General features: G+C 37.4%; 1 protein-coding gene across 2 annotated transcripts in view; it reads right to left on the bottom strand.

Annotated features, from left to right (window-relative positions):
* Positions 1-261: 261 nt before the first annotated feature.
* Positions 262-21,646, bottom strand: part of LOC100244518 (ubiquitin C-terminal hydrolase 12) — a 33,721-nt gene continuing 12,336 nt past the window's right edge. For both annotated transcript variants that reach the window (XM_010654924.3, XM_002267519.5), the window contains exons 13-32: positions 21,412-21,558; positions 21,230-21,310; positions 20,998-21,117; positions 15,593-15,715; positions 8,129-8,206; positions 7,858-7,946; positions 7,666-7,774; positions 7,476-7,544; positions 7,282-7,392; positions 4,175-4,230; positions 3,901-4,078; positions 3,657-3,758; positions 3,485-3,556; positions 2,996-3,061; positions 2,646-2,711; positions 1,966-2,052; positions 1,757-1,873; positions 1,330-1,404; positions 1,120-1,206; positions 262-904 (exon numbers count right to left, since the gene is read on the bottom strand). In XM_010654924.3, coding sequence (XP_010653226.1) covers positions 863-904; positions 1,120-1,206; positions 1,330-1,404; positions 1,757-1,873; positions 1,966-2,052; positions 2,646-2,711; positions 2,996-3,061; positions 3,485-3,556; positions 3,657-3,758; positions 3,901-4,078; positions 4,175-4,230; positions 7,282-7,392; positions 7,476-7,544; positions 7,666-7,774; positions 7,858-7,946; positions 8,129-8,206; positions 15,593-15,715; positions 20,998-21,117; positions 21,230-21,310; positions 21,412-21,558 — 1,875 coding nt within the window. In that variant the 3' untranslated portion in view covers positions 262-862. The remainder of the gene's footprint in view (positions 905-1,119; positions 1,207-1,329; positions 1,405-1,756; positions 1,874-1,965; positions 2,053-2,645; positions 2,712-2,995; positions 3,062-3,484; positions 3,557-3,656; positions 3,759-3,900; positions 4,079-4,174; positions 4,231-7,281; positions 7,393-7,475; positions 7,545-7,665; positions 7,775-7,857; positions 7,947-8,128; positions 8,207-15,592; positions 15,716-20,997; positions 21,118-21,229; positions 21,311-21,411; positions 21,559-21,646) is intronic.

Raw genomic sequence — 21,646 nt, 5'->3', positions numbered from 1 at the left:
AATCTAACAAGGTTATTATTACTTTCGCACCCCAGAGTGTTGGCTACCAGACTCCTGAGCCAAGTCGAGAATTCAGGCATCTGAGTGCAAATAAGGTTTTAAACCAACCTGTGTAGAAATTGCTGTTATTCTCTCTTTAATAATCTATAAGATGGTAGGTGAAGAAACGTCTCTGACCCTAGAGATTGGGTGGCGTCAGTCTTCGAACACTGCATACACGAGAATTTAATACTCTCTATTCACTGGATAATGCAAGTAAAATAGACCTTGAAACAATAATTTAACTAAAGAGAAACCTCGTAGAAAACCAATCTGGGCTTGGCAGTTGTACCTTTTACACAAGATTAGAATGTGACCTTTCATCCAACCATTATACAAACCCCCATCCCCTAATAAAACATCAAATGAAAATCCGGACCAATTAGGAGACAAGGAGGGGAAAAAGAACTACAAAGGAAAAAAGAATGATTGTAAAAAGGTACCCCCACTATACCCGGTATACATCCCTTATCCAAAATCTTCTTTATGTACTGCTAGATTACACTGGAACCGGAAAATGGAAACCCACTAACCCTCTCATCAAGAAAGAGCAAAGGACAAGGAAAAGCTCAGGGTTGAATGACCACATTTGGGAGAAGACCTCCCCTCTCCCCCCCCACCCACATCACGGGAAAAAAAAAATTATATGCCCTACAAAACCAACAATCAACCAAACCCTACAGAAACCTTGTGAAAGCAAGCTGCTTTTGTTGTGTTCCAATCTGTTGTTGTCCATTCATCCTTTTCCCTTTTCACATTGTATGTGTCACTCAGAAAATATCGGGTTCAGTCATGCACTGAAGGAGGTTTCATCAATCCTTTTCTAGTTGTATATTTTAACCGGCTTCTCAAATGTGTGGCGGTTCTGCAAAATTTTTAGTGAGATCAAAAACAACAATTAAGGGTTTCCAGGGCATCCCGTACCCATTCTGGCACAACTATGACTACATAAAAAAAATAAAAAAATCTAGTCCATGACATGGTAAAAAAACAAAGAAATTGACATAAACCAAACCAGATATTTTGCAGCACCAATGCTTTGAAACCTTACATAGATTTAAATAATACATATCACTATACCTGATTTGCTGCATAAGCCCTTTTAGGAGCAGTATCAGAGTGCTCCAGCCCAAGGTACTGTTCCCAAGCACCATAAACATCTCTTCTCTGAACAAAATAAACCAAAACATTTAAACTCGAAATTCAATAAAAACCCTATCAGGATAAATCACAAGTTTTGCACAGGCCATCGGCATTCACAAGAAAAAAATAATTTTAAATTTAAGACACCTGAAAACGGCTGGACACAATGTCAGAATCCTGCAGGTACTCTGGACGACCCAGTGATAGAAAAGCAAACTTCCACTGATCACAACAAAAAACCAAATTTCATATTTCAAATCAAACAATAGTACTTATGATATACAATACAAAGGTTTTTTTTAAACATATGCAACATGTATATACAGTGTGTGTGAGCGTGTGTTCATGATTAGTGATGTGTGTGAGCGTGCATTCATGATTAGTGACTGCTGCAGCATACTGCAACAGAGAGGAGGGGCACAAAGATACCTTTCTTTTTTTTTTTTGATAAGCAAACACAATTCATTAACAAAAGGCTAAAGAGCCCCATCGTATACTGGAGGCAACAAAGGCCAAACAAGCAAAAAGCCAAAAAACAAACCACCCCTTAACTGGAGGCAAGACACAAGGATACCTTTGAAAACTCCTCATCCGGAACCTGCAATTTCTTTTGTATGCGCTCTTTAACTTCAGCAAGAGTTTCGCCTTCATGGATGATCAAGAAAAAGGGTTCACCAAAATTTTGTACTTGCTGTCAAAAAAGCATGGTAAAAGGAATATAAGAATTTAAGTACATTGCAATGCCTAGCTATTTTCAGCACCAAAAATATATATATTCAATACCATCTGATTCTGTACAGTCTCCTTTGTGAAGTGGTAAACATGAATCAAGCGATCATGGGGACCAAGATTCTTCTCTTCTTCTGGAATCTGAGATGATTAAAAAAGTTCAAGATAAGATTAGCCAACATGAGAACACCAGTAAAGATATTTGTGTACATCGATCTAAAGTTCAATGATCAAACCGATCCTCTCAACGGTTAAATACATTATAGTTCCTGACAGAAGCCAACCCTTTTCTCCTAAAATATGATCTTTTAATCCCATCCCTTCTCTAATCATTGTTTCTAACTTCAAGTAATTTCTTCCACTTTTTCTGCATTTCCATTTATTACTCCTTTACCTACCATTTTTTTTTTCTATTTTTTTTGCCTTCTACCCAAATTAATGGCTAAGAAGATCTACTTTTTATCATAAGTTATAGTTATGCCAGTTTACATTGTGTAAAATTAGGCCTGTCTGTTTTAGCATTCTCCTTGTTTATATCACATTTTATATTGCACAAAAGTATAGACTTGGCACTTTCAAGCTCCTATTTTATTCAATCAGATAGTTGTTCATAGAATAAAGTTCTGGAAATATAGCATAAAAATAGTTGGACACAAAAGACATGTAAAAAGGCCTACTGCTCAATATTCACCAAGCTGTTTAATGGAAGAAAACATATGGGCAGAAAGACTTGCCTCCTCTGCACGGAGTGTCCAGTATTGGTCATTTATATTCTCGATTTTTTCACTGGGTGGAAAGATCTGCAAGGCAATATCACAGCATAATGAGCTATATAACCAAGTAGAAAAGAAGAGGTTGAAAGAAGAATGGATAAAATTTTATTCAAATTATTGAACATGAAGGAAGTTCATTCCGAATCAGATGCACATGGATCATATGGCAAAGATGCAGGAAGCAACATTCAGGAGAAGGGTCACTGAGTAATCAACTCCACAAAGAGTGACAAGTCAAAAGAGTCTGTGTTTAGCAGAAAAAGAACACTATTATATTGGTAGAACTTCAAGTCCAATCATAAAGCCATTACCTTATAAATCTTGTGATAGAAAACTTCAAGCAGTCTAAGTTCTGCATTTGGATGAGACAACTCAACCTGTTCCATAATGCACACCAGACAGGAGTAAGTTTTTAACCACAACAACTACTGAAAAATTGTTCTTGGACCTATGAACATGCACAAGAGTATTATAAAAAATTTGCCTAAGGCCATGCTTCTTCGAAAGCTCATTCACAAAAATATAACTGTACAACATAATAACCAACAGAAACAAGTATACTGATAGATGTGTTCCCCTAAATGCTGGATGGAAGAGTTGAAAATGACTTTCATGAGAATGCTTGAGGAAAAATTTTCCTCTCCATCAACACAGAAAGTTACAGTCCAAAAAATGGACCTCTTTTTTTTCTTCCCCACTAGAAAATGGTATCTAACAAACAGAGCTTAAAGAGAACCTTAGTAATTCATAACAACACAAAAACTATTCTTTTGAAACTTTTCCCAGAAAAACATACTTACCTTTGTCTTAAGTTCATTAATCACATCTCCAACAGTACTCTGTTTAGGCAATCTAATATTGTGAATTATCACCTGAAAATAGTCCAAATGAGATTGCACAATAGGCTTAAAAAAAACATCAATGATATATAGAAAGGTACGATGGTGGAAAATAGATAGTTCATTAACTCACATCATCCTTTGTAGCATGATGAAAAGCAACTTTCAGATTTTTCAGACCTTGCAATTCTGGAAGAGGGATGTCTAGAACTTCATAATATAAAATATCAGAACTCTGTTCCAAAGGCCAAAGAAGAAGGAAGAAGTTTCTGTTACTAAAAGTTATATAAAAATATATATATATAAAAAAATAAAAAAAATAAAAAACAAACGATCATATCAAGCATCAAATTTGTCTCAGTATTTGTGAAAGCAACCTGATTGTAATGCACAAGCATGTCTGACAAATGCTCTACACCTCGATATTTAATTGGTTGGGGCTTAGGTTGCTGGGAATAGCAGTTGTGAGATGTAAGTCTGATTTTGGATGGATCATCCAAACCAAGTCTACGAGCCACTCTTTCCACAACATCATCATAATTGTGTAGCTTTGACCTTGAATAATATAAATGAAAGAGGGTTACAGACATCAAATAAAAACAACAGATTCTCATCATGTCAGAACCACTGATTAGATGGATATGTACTTACAACTCTAGACAGAAATCATCCTCCTTAGGTCTCTCCAAAGCTCGAAAATGCACAACCTAAAAGGCACCAAATCATACAAATAACTAGCCTGAGATTAGAGAAGTCAAAAGAAAAGATTCGCTAGAATTTGAAAACAAAATGAGAAAACATAAATAGAATCTTGGAGTACTAAGAATTGGGTATTGAAGTTCAACATCTACACTGATCATGATAAAATAACAACACTAATGACCATGAATTTTTATTTTTATTTTTGACAAGTAAAATATCATTTGTATGAACAGCATATATAGAGGCGCATAACATATACAAAATGCATACAAATATGCAAAAAAAGGCCAAAAAACAAGGCAAGGTATAAAAATATGCAAAAAAGGCCAAAAAAACAAGACAAGGGGAACACAAGAAACGGCAAGCACGCTTTACTTAGAGCCAAGACACTTCACAAAGTCCAACATGGATGAGGAGTGATCTCCTATAGACACCCTAACCCATTCCAACAAATGGTACATGAATGACTATTTAAGAGCTTGGACACCTACTCCAATATTCTCAAATGCTCTCCTATTTCTCTCCCTCCATAATGTCCAAGCCTTTTTTCTCTTCCTTCTGACGAAAGACCCATGCCAACTAAAAAGGGCACCTCTCACCAAAGAATACATCACCCATTGAACAACAAAAGGGGCATAGATCAACTCCCACAAAATAGCTGTTACTCTTCATGTTCAACCAAACCAAATAATCTTCCATCTCCCTCCTAATAATTTGCTCATGAAGTCTCTGAAAGAAAACTTCCACCTCCTCTAACCATCAATCATCAAATAGCCTTATAAACCTAAGGTTCAAACTGCCCCCCTCCCACACCTCAGCTGCCCATTCAAGAAAGAACCAGACCAGACAATTGCCCTCTTGAGTAATAGGAAGCAGGCTAGTCCCCGAAAATGCTCGTTCCTTTGTCGTTGGGGATAAAAATCTCACTTCTGACTCATTCCTTCGATCGAGCGTTCTTTGGACGTCGATCAATCTCTCATTCAATCGCAGGTCGCACTCTGTCATTGTCTGATTTTTTATCCATACAAACTATAGATCAATTAATCAAATGCAGCTTTCTCTTTGAGGCCCCTCCCAACCAAAGGAAATCTAATAAAGATGAATCTCTAAGATATATATATATATATATATATATATATCAAGAAAGCAACTTTTGTATTAGTTGCATTGAAAGCAGGATTAATATTACTTGGAATTAAATTAGAATTAGTATTAGTTGAAATCAAATTAGAATTAATATTAATTGAAATTAAACTATGATTAGTATTTGTTAGAGTGAAATTAGGATTAGCTAGTTACGTTATAAGACAATAAGAATTAGAGTCACAATAGGTTATTAAAATTTTAGTAGACTTTGGATTTCTTAGAGAAGCCTATAAATAAGGCTAATCAATGTAAATCAAAGAAACGAAATGATTGATATATTTTTCTTTCTTTTTTTCATAAGCAATGAATTGATTGATATTAATAATATCATGTTTTTTCATTGCAAGTATTGCAATCCTCAATGGTGAGACTCTATTGATTTTTCTTCTAAGTGAGACTTCTAGAAGACCTTAGTGAGACTCTAAGATGTCTATTTTTTTCATCATTTCTTCTCTCTCTATTTTTTTTATTTTATTTTTCTCTACCATAAGCTTTATTCCTTGATCCTCTCCTTATACTCTAAAATAAAAATCCTAGCCCACCTACTTTCGAGTGTAGGCAACCATCCTTGGGTAGCACTCACCATTTTTGGGGATGACAAAAAGTATTTTTTATTAGTGTTAGCCTTTCTCTTTTTGATAAGTATTGTCTCTTTCACATAGTCAATCTTCTCTAGAATCTTCCCTCCACCCCATCCCAATCCTAAGAATGCCTGCAAGGTGCTTCCAATGGGAGGCCTAGATAAGTGGTGGGGAGATTACCCACTATACATCCCATAACTCTAACCAACTCCTCTATATTAGGGGTCCCTCCAACTAGAATTAGTTCACTTTTGTCCAAATTGATTTTTAATTTGGATACAACCTCAAACCATATGGATGCCCAAAGCAAAGCTAATCTTAGCAGGATGGGAGAAAATAAACATCTAAACTACACTCTTCCTTGATGGATTAAAAAAGTTGCCTAATGTTGGAGTTTTTCATTTTACAAGAAACAAAAAAATTATTAAATTCTCCCTATTCTTATGGCTTATGCGCTAAAAAAATCATCAATTCCTCTTTTATAATGCTGAAACCAAGTAGTGCTCTGCTCTATAGGACCAAGGAAAAGAAGAGACCAAGGACTATCTAACAGATAAGCCCTAAACCTAACCCTGGGACCCTTCCAGAATATAAGTGCCTACAAGGAATCACCAAGAGATCCCCAACCATGAATGTGATCAGAAAACCTCTCAAGTCCTTGCTCACCTCTTAGCAAGGAAATCCACCTTCATTCCACCAGAGCACAAAAATCCCATCCCCCACCCAACACACCCCACCAAGATAATAACCACAGCAAAACCTCCATCTATCACGGTATTTTTTTTGTCCTTTGAATCAAGCTATGACAATCTCTTCTTTATCCAAAAAAATAAAAAATAAAATTTCAGACCAAAGTGTAAACATTAGCTTTCTGAGATATGATTTTGTTTATATTAGTGGGTGACCGGTATAAAAGTTAGCTCAGTCCAGAGTTTTGCATTTTTTTTTTTAAAGGATATATCGGATTCTTACCCCTATATTTTAAACATTATTCTTTGAGTTTCCTAACATGATGTAAGATAAATAGATGTTCCACCCAAAACACAGGTATGATAAATTTCTACAATTCGACATGGCAGCATGTGCGACACATAGCAAGTATACTTTTTCACGTTTTGCTGTCATCATTATCTCATAGATTTTAAAAGATTTCAAACTAAAATTTCCATCCTTCCTGGAATTATGTCAACTTCAAAATCAAAAGAGAATAGATCCACAAGAATTAGAACTTCACAGTAGCAATCCTTTGAAACTGCACTTAATTATCTTACAGACCAAAAACCTTAGTGAACCTTAAGCAATATTTACTAAAGTTTCACCATATTGTACCTGACGATTTTGCACATATTCCAAAAATGAAGTGACATCAGAATACCGGCATTGTTCTTCACTTTCAGGAGGAGCAGATTTCTGGAAGCAAATGATGTCCCCATCTTCAATCTGCATACAAGGAAACAAAAATATATTAACAACTACAGTGAATGTCACTTTACAAAAAACTAGCTAGCAAAAAAGCAAGGTACCTGGCTAAATCGAAATGATGTCCTCTTAGCGAGGTGTTCACACATGACACAAGGCTCAAATTTTATTTCCTAAACCATGGATAACAACCAATCAGATATTTTTTACTAATGTAACTACACATAAGGCATAGAATAGTCAAATAAGAATGATAAAAGCACAGATGATCGAAAAACTCGACAGGAAAAGAACCTCATAGAGTTCAATCTCTTCATCAGGAGCAAATCCAGCCATTTCATTTAGTTTTGTTAGAATCTCTATTGGTTTACCAGAACTCTTCACAAAAAGTCTACCAACATATCTGGAAAATGGGAGAAATTTACGTCAAAGAGCAGGAAGAAAGAGCATAGAGTAAATAGTGTTAAGGGAATAAATTAATAGTACCGGAGCTCTTCTTTCTCAGGGTCATAAAGCTTGAAGAAAAGCAGAATATCTTCTTTAGTTTTTTCAGGTGGAGGAATAGGACGCAGATCCTGAGGTATTATATGGAGTTAACTAAAGTGCAGGAAAATATCTTGCCAGAAAAGGACATTGTACATAGAAATTATTAATTCCAAGCAACAATTATGCACCAGTCCTGAATAGCCGAAAAATAACTCAAACACTGATTAAATGTTCTTAAGGATAAAATCCGGATTATGCAGTGAAGATATACCGGCCCAAGTTCAACTTCCAAAAACAACTTTAGTTCTGCATTGTTCACTTTAGTTGATACCTCCCTCAACTGCCCAACCTACAAAACAGAAATATTATTAAATTGAGAATGAATTTGTTACAAATTCTACCCACGCTTAATTGTAATTAGTATGTCAGAATCTAACAACAATTCCCACAATAATCAAAACAAATATGAAAAGCAGGATTATGAACTGGATCTTGCAGACAAAACATTGTTAGGAATTTTTTATTTTTTATTTTCTGATATGTAAACGCACAGAAAAATGATATATATATATATATATATATATATATATATATAAAGAGAGAAAAGGGAACCTGAAGGCTGACCCAAAGCATACGGTGGCTATACAAGAGGCGACAAAAGGCAAGAATAAAAAGAAGAGAGGATACAAAAAATCTCACCATCCCTCATCTAGAACCCAACCAATTAAAAAAGTTGAAATGTTAGGAAAATAAATCAAAAGATCCAAAAAAAAATAATAATAAGAGAATGGAAAAAATAGAAAAACCCATTCAAAAAAAATATATATACACATTCAAAGGCAAATAAAGCCCTTGGTAAAATTTCGTAACACACATGAATCAGCTTGGAAGGACATCCAACAGAAAAAATACACATTCAAAGGCAAATAAAGCACTTTGGTAAAATTTCTTAACACCATCAACAGACCCTAACATATGAAAATATCACTATGTTGGCTTATTGTATCTGTCACTTAAGGGAACAAATATATCCACAATCCAAGAAACTTTCTTATGGCAAACTTGGCCTAACCTTGATTCCAATTTCAAACTCTGCTAAAATTGTTGGAACTGAAGCAAGAATCTGATACAGTAATGAGATGAAAGGGGGGAAGTGCTGGTTTGGAATAGAGTCCAAATCCTTCAAAATCTCAGTAGAGGTTCAAGAAGAGGGTGGGAGGTAGAGTTCTAAAAAAAGGCTGTGGTTTCTCTAGTTGGATAAAGTAAGGGAGAAGAGTCTATCCCTTTTGCTGGAGGGTGTGGAGGCATGCTCCTTTGGAAAGGGGGAGAAGCCTTGTCAGAATGTATAGAAGGAGACAGGCAGGTGGTACAAGACGGAACTTCGTAGCAATGGAGCAGGAGGGTTTATTCCGTGCTCAAGTTGCTCTGTGGAAGAAAACTGGTTTACTCTGGTGGTCCGGGAAGGTAGAGGGTTAGTTGGGGTCTGATGCGGATGGTAGTGTAGTAGCACAATTAAATGGGAAATCTTTAGCAGTGGTTCTAAGAAAGCCCAGTGTGTAACTATGCGATGTTGTGTAGCTGGAGTTAAGAGAAAGAGGAAGTTGGCAACAAGATCAAGGTTGTGAAGAGAAGATGTTTCATGGGGAAATGGGGGAAGACTTCAGACTATGTCCCAAATATAATGATGCTTAAGAGATGGGCTATGTGTAATTGGAACTTAGAAAGGGACTTACAGGTGGTTAAGTTGAGGAAAGCTTTTCTTTTGTTTGAATTTCAATCAATGCATGAATAAAGTTTGGGTGAGAGTAGTTGGATTACCAGTGCACTTCTGAGGTTGGAATTTTTTTAAAAAGGCTGGGGGATTCTTGCAGAGGGCTTATTGCTGCTGTCCTGCAGAACAGTGAAATTTTCAATGGGCTAAAAACTAATGGGAGAAAGGTGTCAGGATCAGTGCAGGTGGCAACGGACCACAGGAATTTGTATATTCAATTATGGTGGGAGGTGCTGCCATGGGTCCGGCAGGTCATTTCAGATTCCAGGAGCAGAGAGCCATAGGTTAGGGAAAGAGTTGTTAGTCCACGCACCAATAGAAGAGCAAGGAAGTTGAGTTCTCTTGCTAAAAGTAGGGGTGGAGAATGTGTCGTTTTCTCATGCTAAGTATTTTGAGAAAGGTATGGTTGTTGGTGAAAGGGGAGAGATGGGACAACAGGGTGGGACCCACTGGAAAAGGTGGCATATTTGGAGAGCAATGGTGATAGTGCAAAGAAGTTGGGCTTAGTTTATAATGTGGCCAATGGGTTCGATGAGCTGATCCTAGAGGTCCAAGTGGTCAGATCAACTCCAATGGGTTAGTGGATGCAGGCCTGGAGATCATGTCATTACGTCCAAAAAGACCTTGTCCAGCTTGGATCGGGCTATGGCTGGTGGTGAAGGGCCCATTCCTCAAAGGTGTCAGGATCGGGCAAGGGCTTTGGGCTGGGAGCATCTAGAGATTTCTATGGTAAGCCAAAGGATGTTTGTAGTCCTGGTCTTCTCTGCGATGAGCCAAAGGAGGGTGCTTTGCAATGTAGGATCATTGCAATGGTGAGCACTGTGTTGAGAACGACGACGGCAATGGAGTTTCACCGCCGCTATTCCAATGATTTTCCATGTAGGTTCTCTTCCTTTGGATTTCACTAGCGAGTGGGACCAAGAGGAGTTGAAGAAAGTTTATGAAGAGCTCCTTGTTCCCTTAAGGTATGAGGAAGGGGACCCTTTAAAAATGGCTCTTCAATATGGAAGCTTAGTTGAGGGAGGGCCAATGGATACAATGGGGAGGTACTGCAAACCTTGAGATGGGGACAAATATTTCTGTTGAATGGTCAAAGAACAAGCTAGTTGTGTTCATTGGGTTCGTGGATTCGCCAGCTGATGGGTTTGAAAAGAAAATTTTGGCCTTGTTGAGGAAAATGGAGGGTAGGAAGAAGAAAGGTTTTGTCTATGAAAAGAGTAGAAAGACAAATTCTTTATCCATAACTGAGATTGAGCTTCAGAATCTAGAATTCTTAGTGAAGTATGATGGCACAGCAGGAAAATTGGAGAATGGGTGGGAGATATCAATCTTTCCTTCAAAATTAAAATTTTGTCATGGAATGATAGAGGGGTTAATGCCAGAGAGAAGCGGAAAAGGATGATGTGGTCTATTTGCAAGAGACTGAGGTGCAAGAGATGTCAAGGCATTTAGTAAGAAGTCTTGGTGTGGGAATATTTCTAGAGCCGAGAGTAACAGAAGCAATGGGGTCAACCGGTGGCTTAGTGGTTTTTTAAAAATAAATGAGTGTTGGAATTATTCGAGATGGCATGTTATTTTAAGAATTGTTAGGATGGTTTTACCTAGGTGTTTACAAGGGTGTACAGACCTATTCTTACGGAGGAGCAGGATGATATTTGGGCAGAATTTGGGGACATAAGCGGTTTGTTAATGACACACTGATTTTTTGTGAAGCTCACAAGGACCAAATGATCTATCGTACCTAGACTTTGATAGGTTTGAAGCAATATTTGGGATAAAGATCAACCTAGAAAAAAGTGAGTTGATCCTAGTTGAGAGTTTCTTCAATGTAGAGTTAGCGGATATTTTGGAGTGTAGGGTGGGGTCACTTCCTTTCAAGTATCTCAATCTCCTTTTGGGTACAACCTTTTGATTGACTACATCTTGGGTCCAAAAAATACATAGGATTTGTTGTCCAAACTTCCTTTCTCTTTTTTCCAACAAAAGACCCGTTCCAACCCAAGAGTGTCATTTTAAAAGAGGCTGGCAGCACCCACTGCACCCCGAAGAGAGTGAAAAATAACACCCAAAGTGTCCTTGTCTTGGCACAGTGAAGAAGAATATGATCTATCGATTCCTCATACATTTGACAAAGGTAGCATCTATTTGCTAAAGGTCATCCTCTTTTTTGAAGTTGGTCCAAAGTAAGGGTCTTCCCCCAAGTTGCTTCCTACCCAAAAAAACTCACTTGGGCTGCACACATGATTTCCAAATGACATTTAATGGGAAAGAGGCTGATGGTCCAGATTCTAGGTCTTTGTAGAGAGACTTAACTGAGATCTTCCCACATTTAGTCTCTATCCAAAGCACCCTATCTTCCACATCCCGCTTAACACTCTTCTCATTAAGACCCAATAAAAAATTGTGCACCTTATCCATCTCCCAATCATTGAAAAGCCCTACAGAAATACGGGCTCCAACTCCCCCCTCCCTTAGTGAAACTCCACACATCTTTTACCCAGGCGCCCTTAGACCTAGCTAAAGCAAACAAAGTAGGAAAAGCATCACAAAAAGGTGAATCTCCACACCATCTATCCTTCAAAAATCTCACCCTCTAACCATTGCCCAATACAAAGGAGAGTCTACCACTTACAACATGCCACTCCCTCCTAATTGCTTTCCACAACCCCATGTCATATCCACCCCTCACTTCCTTAGAGCACCAACCCCTTGCTCCTTCCCATACTTTCCCCTAATCACTTGATTCCACAAGGCCCCTCTGTCATTTGCAAACCTCCAACTCCACTTGCACAAAAGCGCCTTATTAAGAGAAGAAAGGCACTTCACCCCCAAACCCCCTTTTCTTATGTCAAAGCGCCTTAGTAAGCGCCGTATTGAATCATGCTTTTTGAGACTACAAGAAACATTAGTGAGTAGGGAAGTAGATGATAGAACAGCGTGGATGGCGACAAAGGGAGGCAACTTTTTAGTTAAATCTTTTTTATACTAAGATCGTTCCAAGGAGATTTGAATCTTTTCTGACAGATGTTGTTTTGAATTCATAGGCTCCAACAAAAGCGAGGTGTGTCATCTAGGAAGTAGACTAGAAAGGGATTTTGACTATGGACAATACAAAGAGGCAAGGTCGGATGTTGGTGAACAGATATCTTTTGTGTAAAAGTGGGGAGAAATCTAGTTACCACATCCTCCTTCAATATTTAAAAGTAAGATTATTGTGGCAATTGATCTTCTCCTTGTTTGGAGTTGCATGGGTCTTGCATTCCTCGATAAAGGCAACATTATTAAGTTGGCAAGGTCATTTCACTAGAAAGAAGAGAAATTAGGCATGGAAAGTTATTCTTCTACGTTTGTTTTGGATTATTTGGAAAAAGAGAAATAGAAGAGATTTGAAAATGTTAAGGTATCGCATCAACAACGTATATTTTTCTTTTATGTGTAACTATTTAAAGTGGACCAAAGGAGGCTTAAAGGTTGGGTGCATGTCCATGCTTGATTTTGTCAATTGGTTAGATTGCAAGTACTGGAAGGAAGTATTTTTTTGTTTTTCTCTCTTCTTGTTCTCTGCTTTGTAGCACACTTACACACCTTGTGTACTTTATGCAGCCTTTCTTGGTGTTTTTCAATATATTGATCATTTGCCTATCAAATAAAAAAAACTCCACAACCCAAGAAAGATGTCAAGTTTACCTCACCACTTTTCTCTATTATCATCAGTCCTCATTGTCACTTTAAATTCTATCAAGTCATTCTTGTATCTACTCCAATGAATCTTGGTTACCAATAAAGACTCTGGAGAGGCACATTCTCATGGGTTCATGAAAGTGAAGGAGGCTTGTCACTTCAAAAGTGGCATATTGGAGTTAAGCTCATACAGGTCAGCCTGTTGGAACATTATTGCCAGCTATGAAGGAGAAACGGAATTTCTTGCTTGTCACTTCAAAATGCATGTGTTTCCTAATTCATATCATGAAACTATATATTTTAGCGAATTATTACTGAAGAGCATAACAACAAGCATTTCCAGGTATATTGGATTCTTGTGGATTACATTATTTGCCTGTTTCCAAGAGTTCTCCATGATATTGCATTTTCAACACAATATTTATGGTATGCTTCATTAAAAAGATAAGGAAGCAATATGTACATATACAAGTTATGCACTGGTAAAATTAGCATACTGGATGAGACATGAACTTTCTGATGATTCACTCCAGAATACAAAGTAGTGTTTCATGGTAATTACAACAATCATTGCATTGTTAGTATCTAAGACACCACAGAGGTAAAGATATTTTTTATATGTATTTTTTTTTTTTTTTTTTTTTGTTAATTCTCACTAGGACTTGAACCTAGAACCACCCATTGTTTTAAAAGGCCAAAGGCGGTCTTAAGGCATTTTGCACATATGAGGTTAAGCGTAAGCCTTGAGGCAGAACAAGGCATAAGCCTCAACTTTAAAAAACTAAATAAATAAATAATAAAAGAAAAAATCATAAAAATACAAATAAAATCACATGAAAATTAAATAATAAGAAATATATACGAAAAGGCAAAAGTCATGACAACCAATGAATATTGAAACTTAAACTCTTAACAAATAAATACGAAAAGATCATGAATGCCCTAAGCCCATTAAAACCTTTTGAATATTAGAGGCTTAAGCCTCAATCAAGTGAGACTTAAGCCTCGATTACCCTTTATGGAGGCTATAGACTCACCGCTTGCCTCAAGGCATACGCCCTCAATAGCCTTTTAAAACAATGAAACCACCCCAGCCCTTTACCATTTGAGCTAGGCAACAAGGGGACACCATGATGAATGTCAAGGGTTCTAGCTCAATTAGAAGAAAAGATAAATTTGCTCAAGGAGTAGGCTTATTGTAATCCTACTTCCCCAATATCTCCATCAAATAGTGGTCCCAAAGTACAGTCGTTAAGGCAAATATATTAGAGAACAAACAAAAGAAAATTTAGGTTAGGCCCACAGCAATAATTGCAAGATCAACTGTTAACTGAAGTCAAGTAGGCTTATTGTAATCCCACCTCACTGAATATATCCATCAAATAGTGGTCCAAAATTTCAGTAATTAAGGCAAATATATTAGAGAACAAACAAAAGAAAATTTAGGTTAGGGCCACAGCAATAATTGCACGATCAACTGTTAAATGAAGTCAATTAACATCACTAATCCAATCCATAATAGCAAATACCCTGTTTATGAGCGCAGGAGAATTGGTCAAAGTCACTAAAACAGTGTCTTAAAAAAGCAAGTCTTTGAAATAAAACAAACTTTCCCTGACAACTGGTACAAACTAGGATCAAAGCTAATAACAGTAGAATGGCTATCAACACCAGTTCACATAGAACTTATGCAAAATCTCCAGTCATCAAAGAACACAACAATCAAGGAGATCCAATCTAGAAATGTGAATATTGTTCAGAAGGATCTTGTCCTAAATAATTCTTCCTGGGATTTTCTACCACACTCTATTGTCATAAATGACTCTCAAAAAGAGAAGGAAATTAGAGTTCTTAGTCTCATCCCAAGCCAATAATAGAAATTTTATATGTTGACCCACTGGACCGACCCAATAATAGAAAATTTGACGATCCACCCTTCAGGCTTCACCTACAGAATTTTATTAAAATAAAATTTTTAAAAGGAAAAAACAGTACAACCTCCCTCACAACAGTGGTCTTATAGATGCCAATGACATGTTTTTCTCACTAAAACATTCACCAGCATTCTCTAACCCTCATCTTAGTTGTAATGACTGAACGGTTTATTTATACTATTTTTTTTTATAGGTGACTGAAGGGTTTATTTATCCTATTAGTCTATTAAAATACTAATCACTATCACAGACCTCTGCCATCATAACTACTAGAAACTATCACATGAGATATGAATGAGGCAGAGAGAGAAAGAGAGAGCACATGAGAGAGACTTGGATATATACTTACAGACTGTGCTTCCTCTTGGGGTGTCAATGGTCTATTGGGACGATAAGTATGGTTTTGCCGCTTCGCCCAAATCCAAAATCGTTGATATTGGACTGGAATACCAAACTCTTTGGCCACTTCCTCCTGTGAAACACTTTATAATCAGAGCTTGAAAATTTTGGGACAAAGATGAATAAGCTTTAATAAGCTTCATTATGATACTACTGAACAGGTTAACCTTGTAACAACAATATCAAAGACCAGTGCACATTCACAAAGGGGGGGAACCGAAAATTTAAAAAAAAAAAAAAAGAAAATTTGTTCAAGAGGCATTTTCGCGTGCACACACACACACATATATATACATGGAACTTCCCAAATTAGTGGTGCCGAGAACTGTTTGGAAACAAAGGGTACTTAAAGAGCCAATGCTAGCATTTGTTTGTAACTATTCTTACAATCATTCACCAAATAACCATTCTTCAATGAGAAAATTGAACAATCACTATTCAGAAAAGCATGTAATATGGCTAATGGAAAAGACCGTCAAACAAGGTTATAATACAAGCACACCACAACCAAAAAAGATTTAACAAGGGCAAATAGCAATAGAAAGCATCACCAAAGATGTTGTTCCCCTAACTTGATATGGCTTAAGGTTTATGCCCTTTTAACTTAGGGTGGTCCAACATTATCAAAGAGAGTGGGATTGCTGTTGATGAATGCATGAACAGCAGTATGACTCTGAAAATCTTATCCCCTCACTCCTAAGCCTCCAACAAACAGCTAGAAGGGCCAACTATGAACAAACCAAAATCCAAGGGGCTAAAAACAAGGAAGTAGAAGCATTAAAAAGGAAAAACAAACTAGGCCTGATTTTCTGTAAGAGCTAACCAAGATTTCAAGCCATTGAAGAGAAAGAACAGTGAATCACCCAAATCATGAGAAGAATAGGGAATAATCAATGGAAAGAGAAATCTCCAACTTTGTTCTAGGACAACAAAAGTTGACATAAAAAACTCTCAAGTAAAAAAGTGGCATAGGTTCTTTAGCAACTATATTACCATGAGGAGAGTTCCCCTAATATAAGGTAAAAAGTGAAGTAAAACTTTTTTTTTTTTTCTGTGGGCAAGGATTAAATATATTAAAAGCGCCCAATAAACGGAACACAAGAGCATACATGGTGCATAGAAATGCACCAAAAAACCAGATAAAGCTAGACAGACAAAACAATTCCCTTTTCCTACTTAGAGCTCAACCAATCAACCATGGACATTGAGGAATCCCTTGTGTAGACAAACGAATTGTTTGATTGTTTGGTCCACTTTTTCATCTCCTTCAAAATGGTTCAAAAGAACCAGAAAGGAGCCACTTTCCAATCTTTCTTTCTCCTTTTCACAACAAAATATTAACGCCAACTCAAAAAAATGCTTCTTCCCAAGGAATGCATCACCAACTTTATGACAAATAGGGCATAAATGAGCTGTCACAAGATGCCCAATTGGTTAGGGCAAATACCCAGATGTGTGGTAGACGCACACAGTACTAGGTTCAATTCCTGCCACTGGTTGAATGCCCTAGATTAGTAGATGTTGGTTGTGACAAGCATGGTCAACACCTAAAGGTTTAGGTCCCCATTGAGAATCCAAAAGGCTAAACCATGGAAGGTTCCTTGATTATCAAACTAAATAAATAAATAAAATACATCAGTTTGCTGCAAGATGATTGCTTTCATGCAATAAAGCAGGGTATAATCAATAGTTTCTTCTCCATTACATAGATAGCATATGTTTAGCTTCCCAAGATTTTTTATTACTTGATCCACTTTTTCGTTGTTATCAAAAGCTCTCTTATTTCTTTCCTTCCAAATGATCCAAAATAAACATAAAGGAGTAGTTTTCCAAGCTTTCTTACTCTTTTTCCCAACAAAAGAACCATGACAACTCAAAAGGGTCTCCTTATTGTGGAGTGCTTCACTCACTCAATCCCAAATAATGCGTAAATTAGCTACCACAAAATGATTGATTTTGAATAATGTAGGACAATACGATCAACAAATATGATCAACGGTTTCTTCTTCTTCTTCTTGGCACAAATAGCATTTATTCATAATTCTCCATCCCTCCTTTTAAGCAAATCCAATATCGATATCCTTCCCCATGTAGCTTCCCAAGCGAAAAAGCCAGCCCTCATCCATACCCAAGGATTCCAACCGCACTTATAGGATATATCACTAATACCAATACATATTGATAATTGCCACATTTGAGTTCAATCAACCCATCTTATCCTTTATTTCTAAAGAATATCACTAATAACAATACATATTGTCATCAATACCCATATCTACCACTACCATAATAGCATAAAGGACTAATAAAACACTGACCCAACCTAAAGCACCTCTGATGCAGTGGTTTCTCTAAAGGATGCCATATTGTTATATACAAAAAATATTCTTACGCATGAATAACATGCTGTCAATTTAACAATATCCTATCACATATCATTAAGGAGAAAATGTTGAGAATTTTTTTTTTTATAGGTAAATAGCAATAGTATAAATCGAAAGAGGATACGCTGAACACAACATTCCCAAGTATACAGGAAGTATACAACAAAAGCCAAAAAGATCACCCTAACTAGCAAGGGGGAGAAACAAAAAACATCACCTACCCTTACTTTGAGTCTAACCAATCAATGAGGCTAAAAAAAGACAAAAGGGGTCATATCTAGAACCACTCTAGAACAAGACCACAAATTACATACAAAAAAAATTTTCAATCTTTGGATCAATAACTCCCCACTGTCAAACGCTAACAAATTCATTTCCTTCCACACTATCCAAAATATACATAAAGGGGCCGCTAGCCAAGCCTTTTTACGGGTTTTACCCACAAAGACCAATGTCACCCAAGAAGAGTTTCCTTTAACCGAGCAGGAGAGAACCCAAGACACCCCAAAGAGGGAAAAAAGTAGATGCCAAAGAACCCACGACTTTGCACAATGAATAAGAATGTGATCAACAATTTCTACTTCAAAGTTACAAAGGAAACATCTATTTGCCAAATAGAAACCCCTCCTTTGGATCTAATCCAAAGTTACAACTCTCCCTCAAGTTGCCCCCCAAACAAAGAAAGCCACCATAGGAGGCACACAAGATCCCCAAATTATGCTGCTAGGGAACACAAGAGAGTCTTCGGGTTCCAAAATAGAATAAAGAGATCTGACCGAGAAGTTCCCACACCTCGATGTTGTCCAAATCACCTTGTCATCCACATCCCTGTACACCCTAGTTGTTTGAATCTTTTGCAAAAAACACTCCACATAATCCAGCTCCCAATCATTAAAGGCCCTAGAAAACCGAGGGGGTCCAACCAACCCCTTCACCATTGGGGTCCCACATATCCACCACCCAAGCTTCCTTAGATAAAGAGAGGGCAAATAAGGAAGAGAATGACTCACAAAGTGGCTCACCTCCACACCACTTGTCCCCCCAAAATCTCACCCTCTGACCATTACCCACTTGGAAGGCCAATCTAATACTCAAAATATCTCACTCTTTTCTTATAGCTTTCCACAACCCCGCACCATACCTCTCATTTACTTCACAAGAACACCACCCCCCAACATCTTCTCCTTGACTAATGACTTGCTTCCAAAGGGCTTCTCTTTCATTGGCATACCGTCAATTCCACTTACATAGGAGGGCTTTACTCCTCATAGAAAGATTCCTCACACCCAATCCTCCCTTCTTTTTCTCCACACAGACCATTTTCCACCTTGCTAGATGTTGCTTCTACACAAGAGCCCCACCACCCCAAAGAAAATCCCTTTAAATCTTCTCTAACCTCAACCTCACCTACCTTGGCAAACAAAAGAGAGACATGAAATAGATCGGCATGCTAAAAAGAGTGCTACGAATTAAAGTGAGTCTCCCACTCTTAGAGATATACTATCTATTCCACATGGCTAGCATTTTTCAGAATCTCTTTTCAACCCCATCTCAAACTGCCACAGATTTGAAAGTGGCCCCCGAAAGGAGACCCAAGTGGTGGGAAGGGAGCCCGCCAACCTTACATCCCAACTCCAAGGCCAAGGCATCAATATTTTCCACCCTCCCCACTGGAATAAGCTCAATTTTATCCAAGTTGATTCTCAAGCCCGAACCAACCTTCAACCACATAAGAAGCCAACTTAGATAAGTCATCTGGTCCTGCGACGCCTCGTAAAACACCAAAGTATCATCTGCAAATAACAAATGAGAGATTTGTATTCCTACACCACTCCTACCTCTCACCCACCACCACCTAGCCAAGTAGCCTCCACTCTTCGCCCTCTTCAAGAGACAACTAAAAACCTCCATGGCATTCACAAGAAAATTCTCAAAGAGACATCCCAAGTCTCCTTAAGCACTATAAGTTTCTCTCCCAAACGTTTTCCAGCTTCCTTCTTTAATCCTACAAAATTTGGGTGTTCTCTCAAGTCAAATAACATATAAGTAGCAAGATAGCCCCTCTCACAAGCCCCCACTCCTATGGGCTTTTCCCAAACCCTAGGAGAAAAAGCAACATATCTGCAATGCTCCTTGGACCAACTCACACAATTCCAAGCCTACAAAAGAGAGCAACCTCAACAACAATCCTTGTGCAAAGGAGCAATAGAGGAAGAGAGGGTTTGACAACTCGCCACTCCTCACACAGAGAATGAAGAGATAAGAAGTAAAGTTTTAATAGGCTCTCCACGAATTGAACCAAATTAATAGCATTGACCTTTTTGTGATTGACCAACCATGCAAAGGGGCAAACATTTGTGGGACTCTTCAACTCACAAAATGAACTTGGCTAATAGAACACAACAGGGACAGATTTAGAACAAGTAGAAAATGACAAGAAAAAATCACTTGTCCCCATGGTCTCCACTCCTCTTGTCTGGGTTAGACGAAAAAAGAGAAGCATTTTGCAAAAGTAGAAGGAAGTGAGATCCTTAATTTTGTAGGTCTCTCAAGTTGCTATAAAAATCAAAATTCTTAGTTATGAGAGACATAGAAGAAACCTTATGCAGTTAACAATGCTACTTTCTAATATTGATTAGAGAGTATTTAAAGAGTAGAGCATGACAATATGACGTGAAGCTAAAGTCTATTCACACAAGTCCTCTAAGGGGACATTGAAGGATGCATTAGCTGTCATTAGGAGAAGAAACTACACAACCAGTAAGAGCTCTTAAAAAATCTGAAATAAGACAACAGATTGATATTATATACTCCAAAAATATGGAACTAACTTAGTATGCCCTAGACAACATGAAGATCAGTAATTAAACAACCAGTACCCGAAGCTTCAATTAAAGAAACTGGCAATGATGATAACAATAGAACAAATTTAACTTTATCATATCAGAGACAAAACCGAAGTAAACTATACCTTGAAAAGGGTAAAAGGCCACTGTTTCTGAATGCGAAAACTGCGGACTTTGTCATGATCCACAAGATCAAAATATATATCCTTTCCAATTTGCTCTGCAAGGTCTTCATCCCGTGCAACCTAGATGCATCGATTGATTATTTTAGTTAAAAGATCCCCATGAGCAACAGGTTCCAGTCATTTCTAGACCTATTACCACAAAAAATGAGGGCAAGAAAGAAACACGACTTACCTTTATAATAGTAAAAAGGTGGGCTTGTGCTTTATATTTTCTCTTATCCTCCTTCTCTTCTTGTTCTTTCTTCAACCTTATCTGGGATTAGATTTTGATTGTCAGTCTGGATCCACACATGCAGACACATGGAAATTACCAAATCTCTGTAGTTCAATTACAAATAAAACCAAATGTTTTACCCTAAGGTGTTCAGCAATGTCCTTCTCATCCACATTACAAATGATTTTCTCCTTGTCACTTTCACGTATATACACAAGCATGTATGCATTTGAGTATTTCGTGAATTTAAATGGAGTGTTGTTGAATCCAGGGTTTGTCTGTGGCAACTGTTTCATACAAGCAGGAGAAGGTAACCAGATCAGTACACAATTACCCAAGAATAAAGTTGACGGAGTAAAGAAACACTGGTAAAGA

The sequence above is a fragment of the Vitis vinifera genome, chromosome 8 (genome assembly GCF_030704535.1).
Source record: "Vitis vinifera cultivar Pinot Noir 40024 chromosome 8, ASM3070453v1".
Taxonomy (NCBI): domain Eukaryota; kingdom Viridiplantae; phylum Streptophyta; class Magnoliopsida; order Vitales; family Vitaceae; genus Vitis; species Vitis vinifera.
Note: the sequence above shows the minus strand (reverse complement) of the source record. Positions and strands in the feature narration are given on the sequence as shown.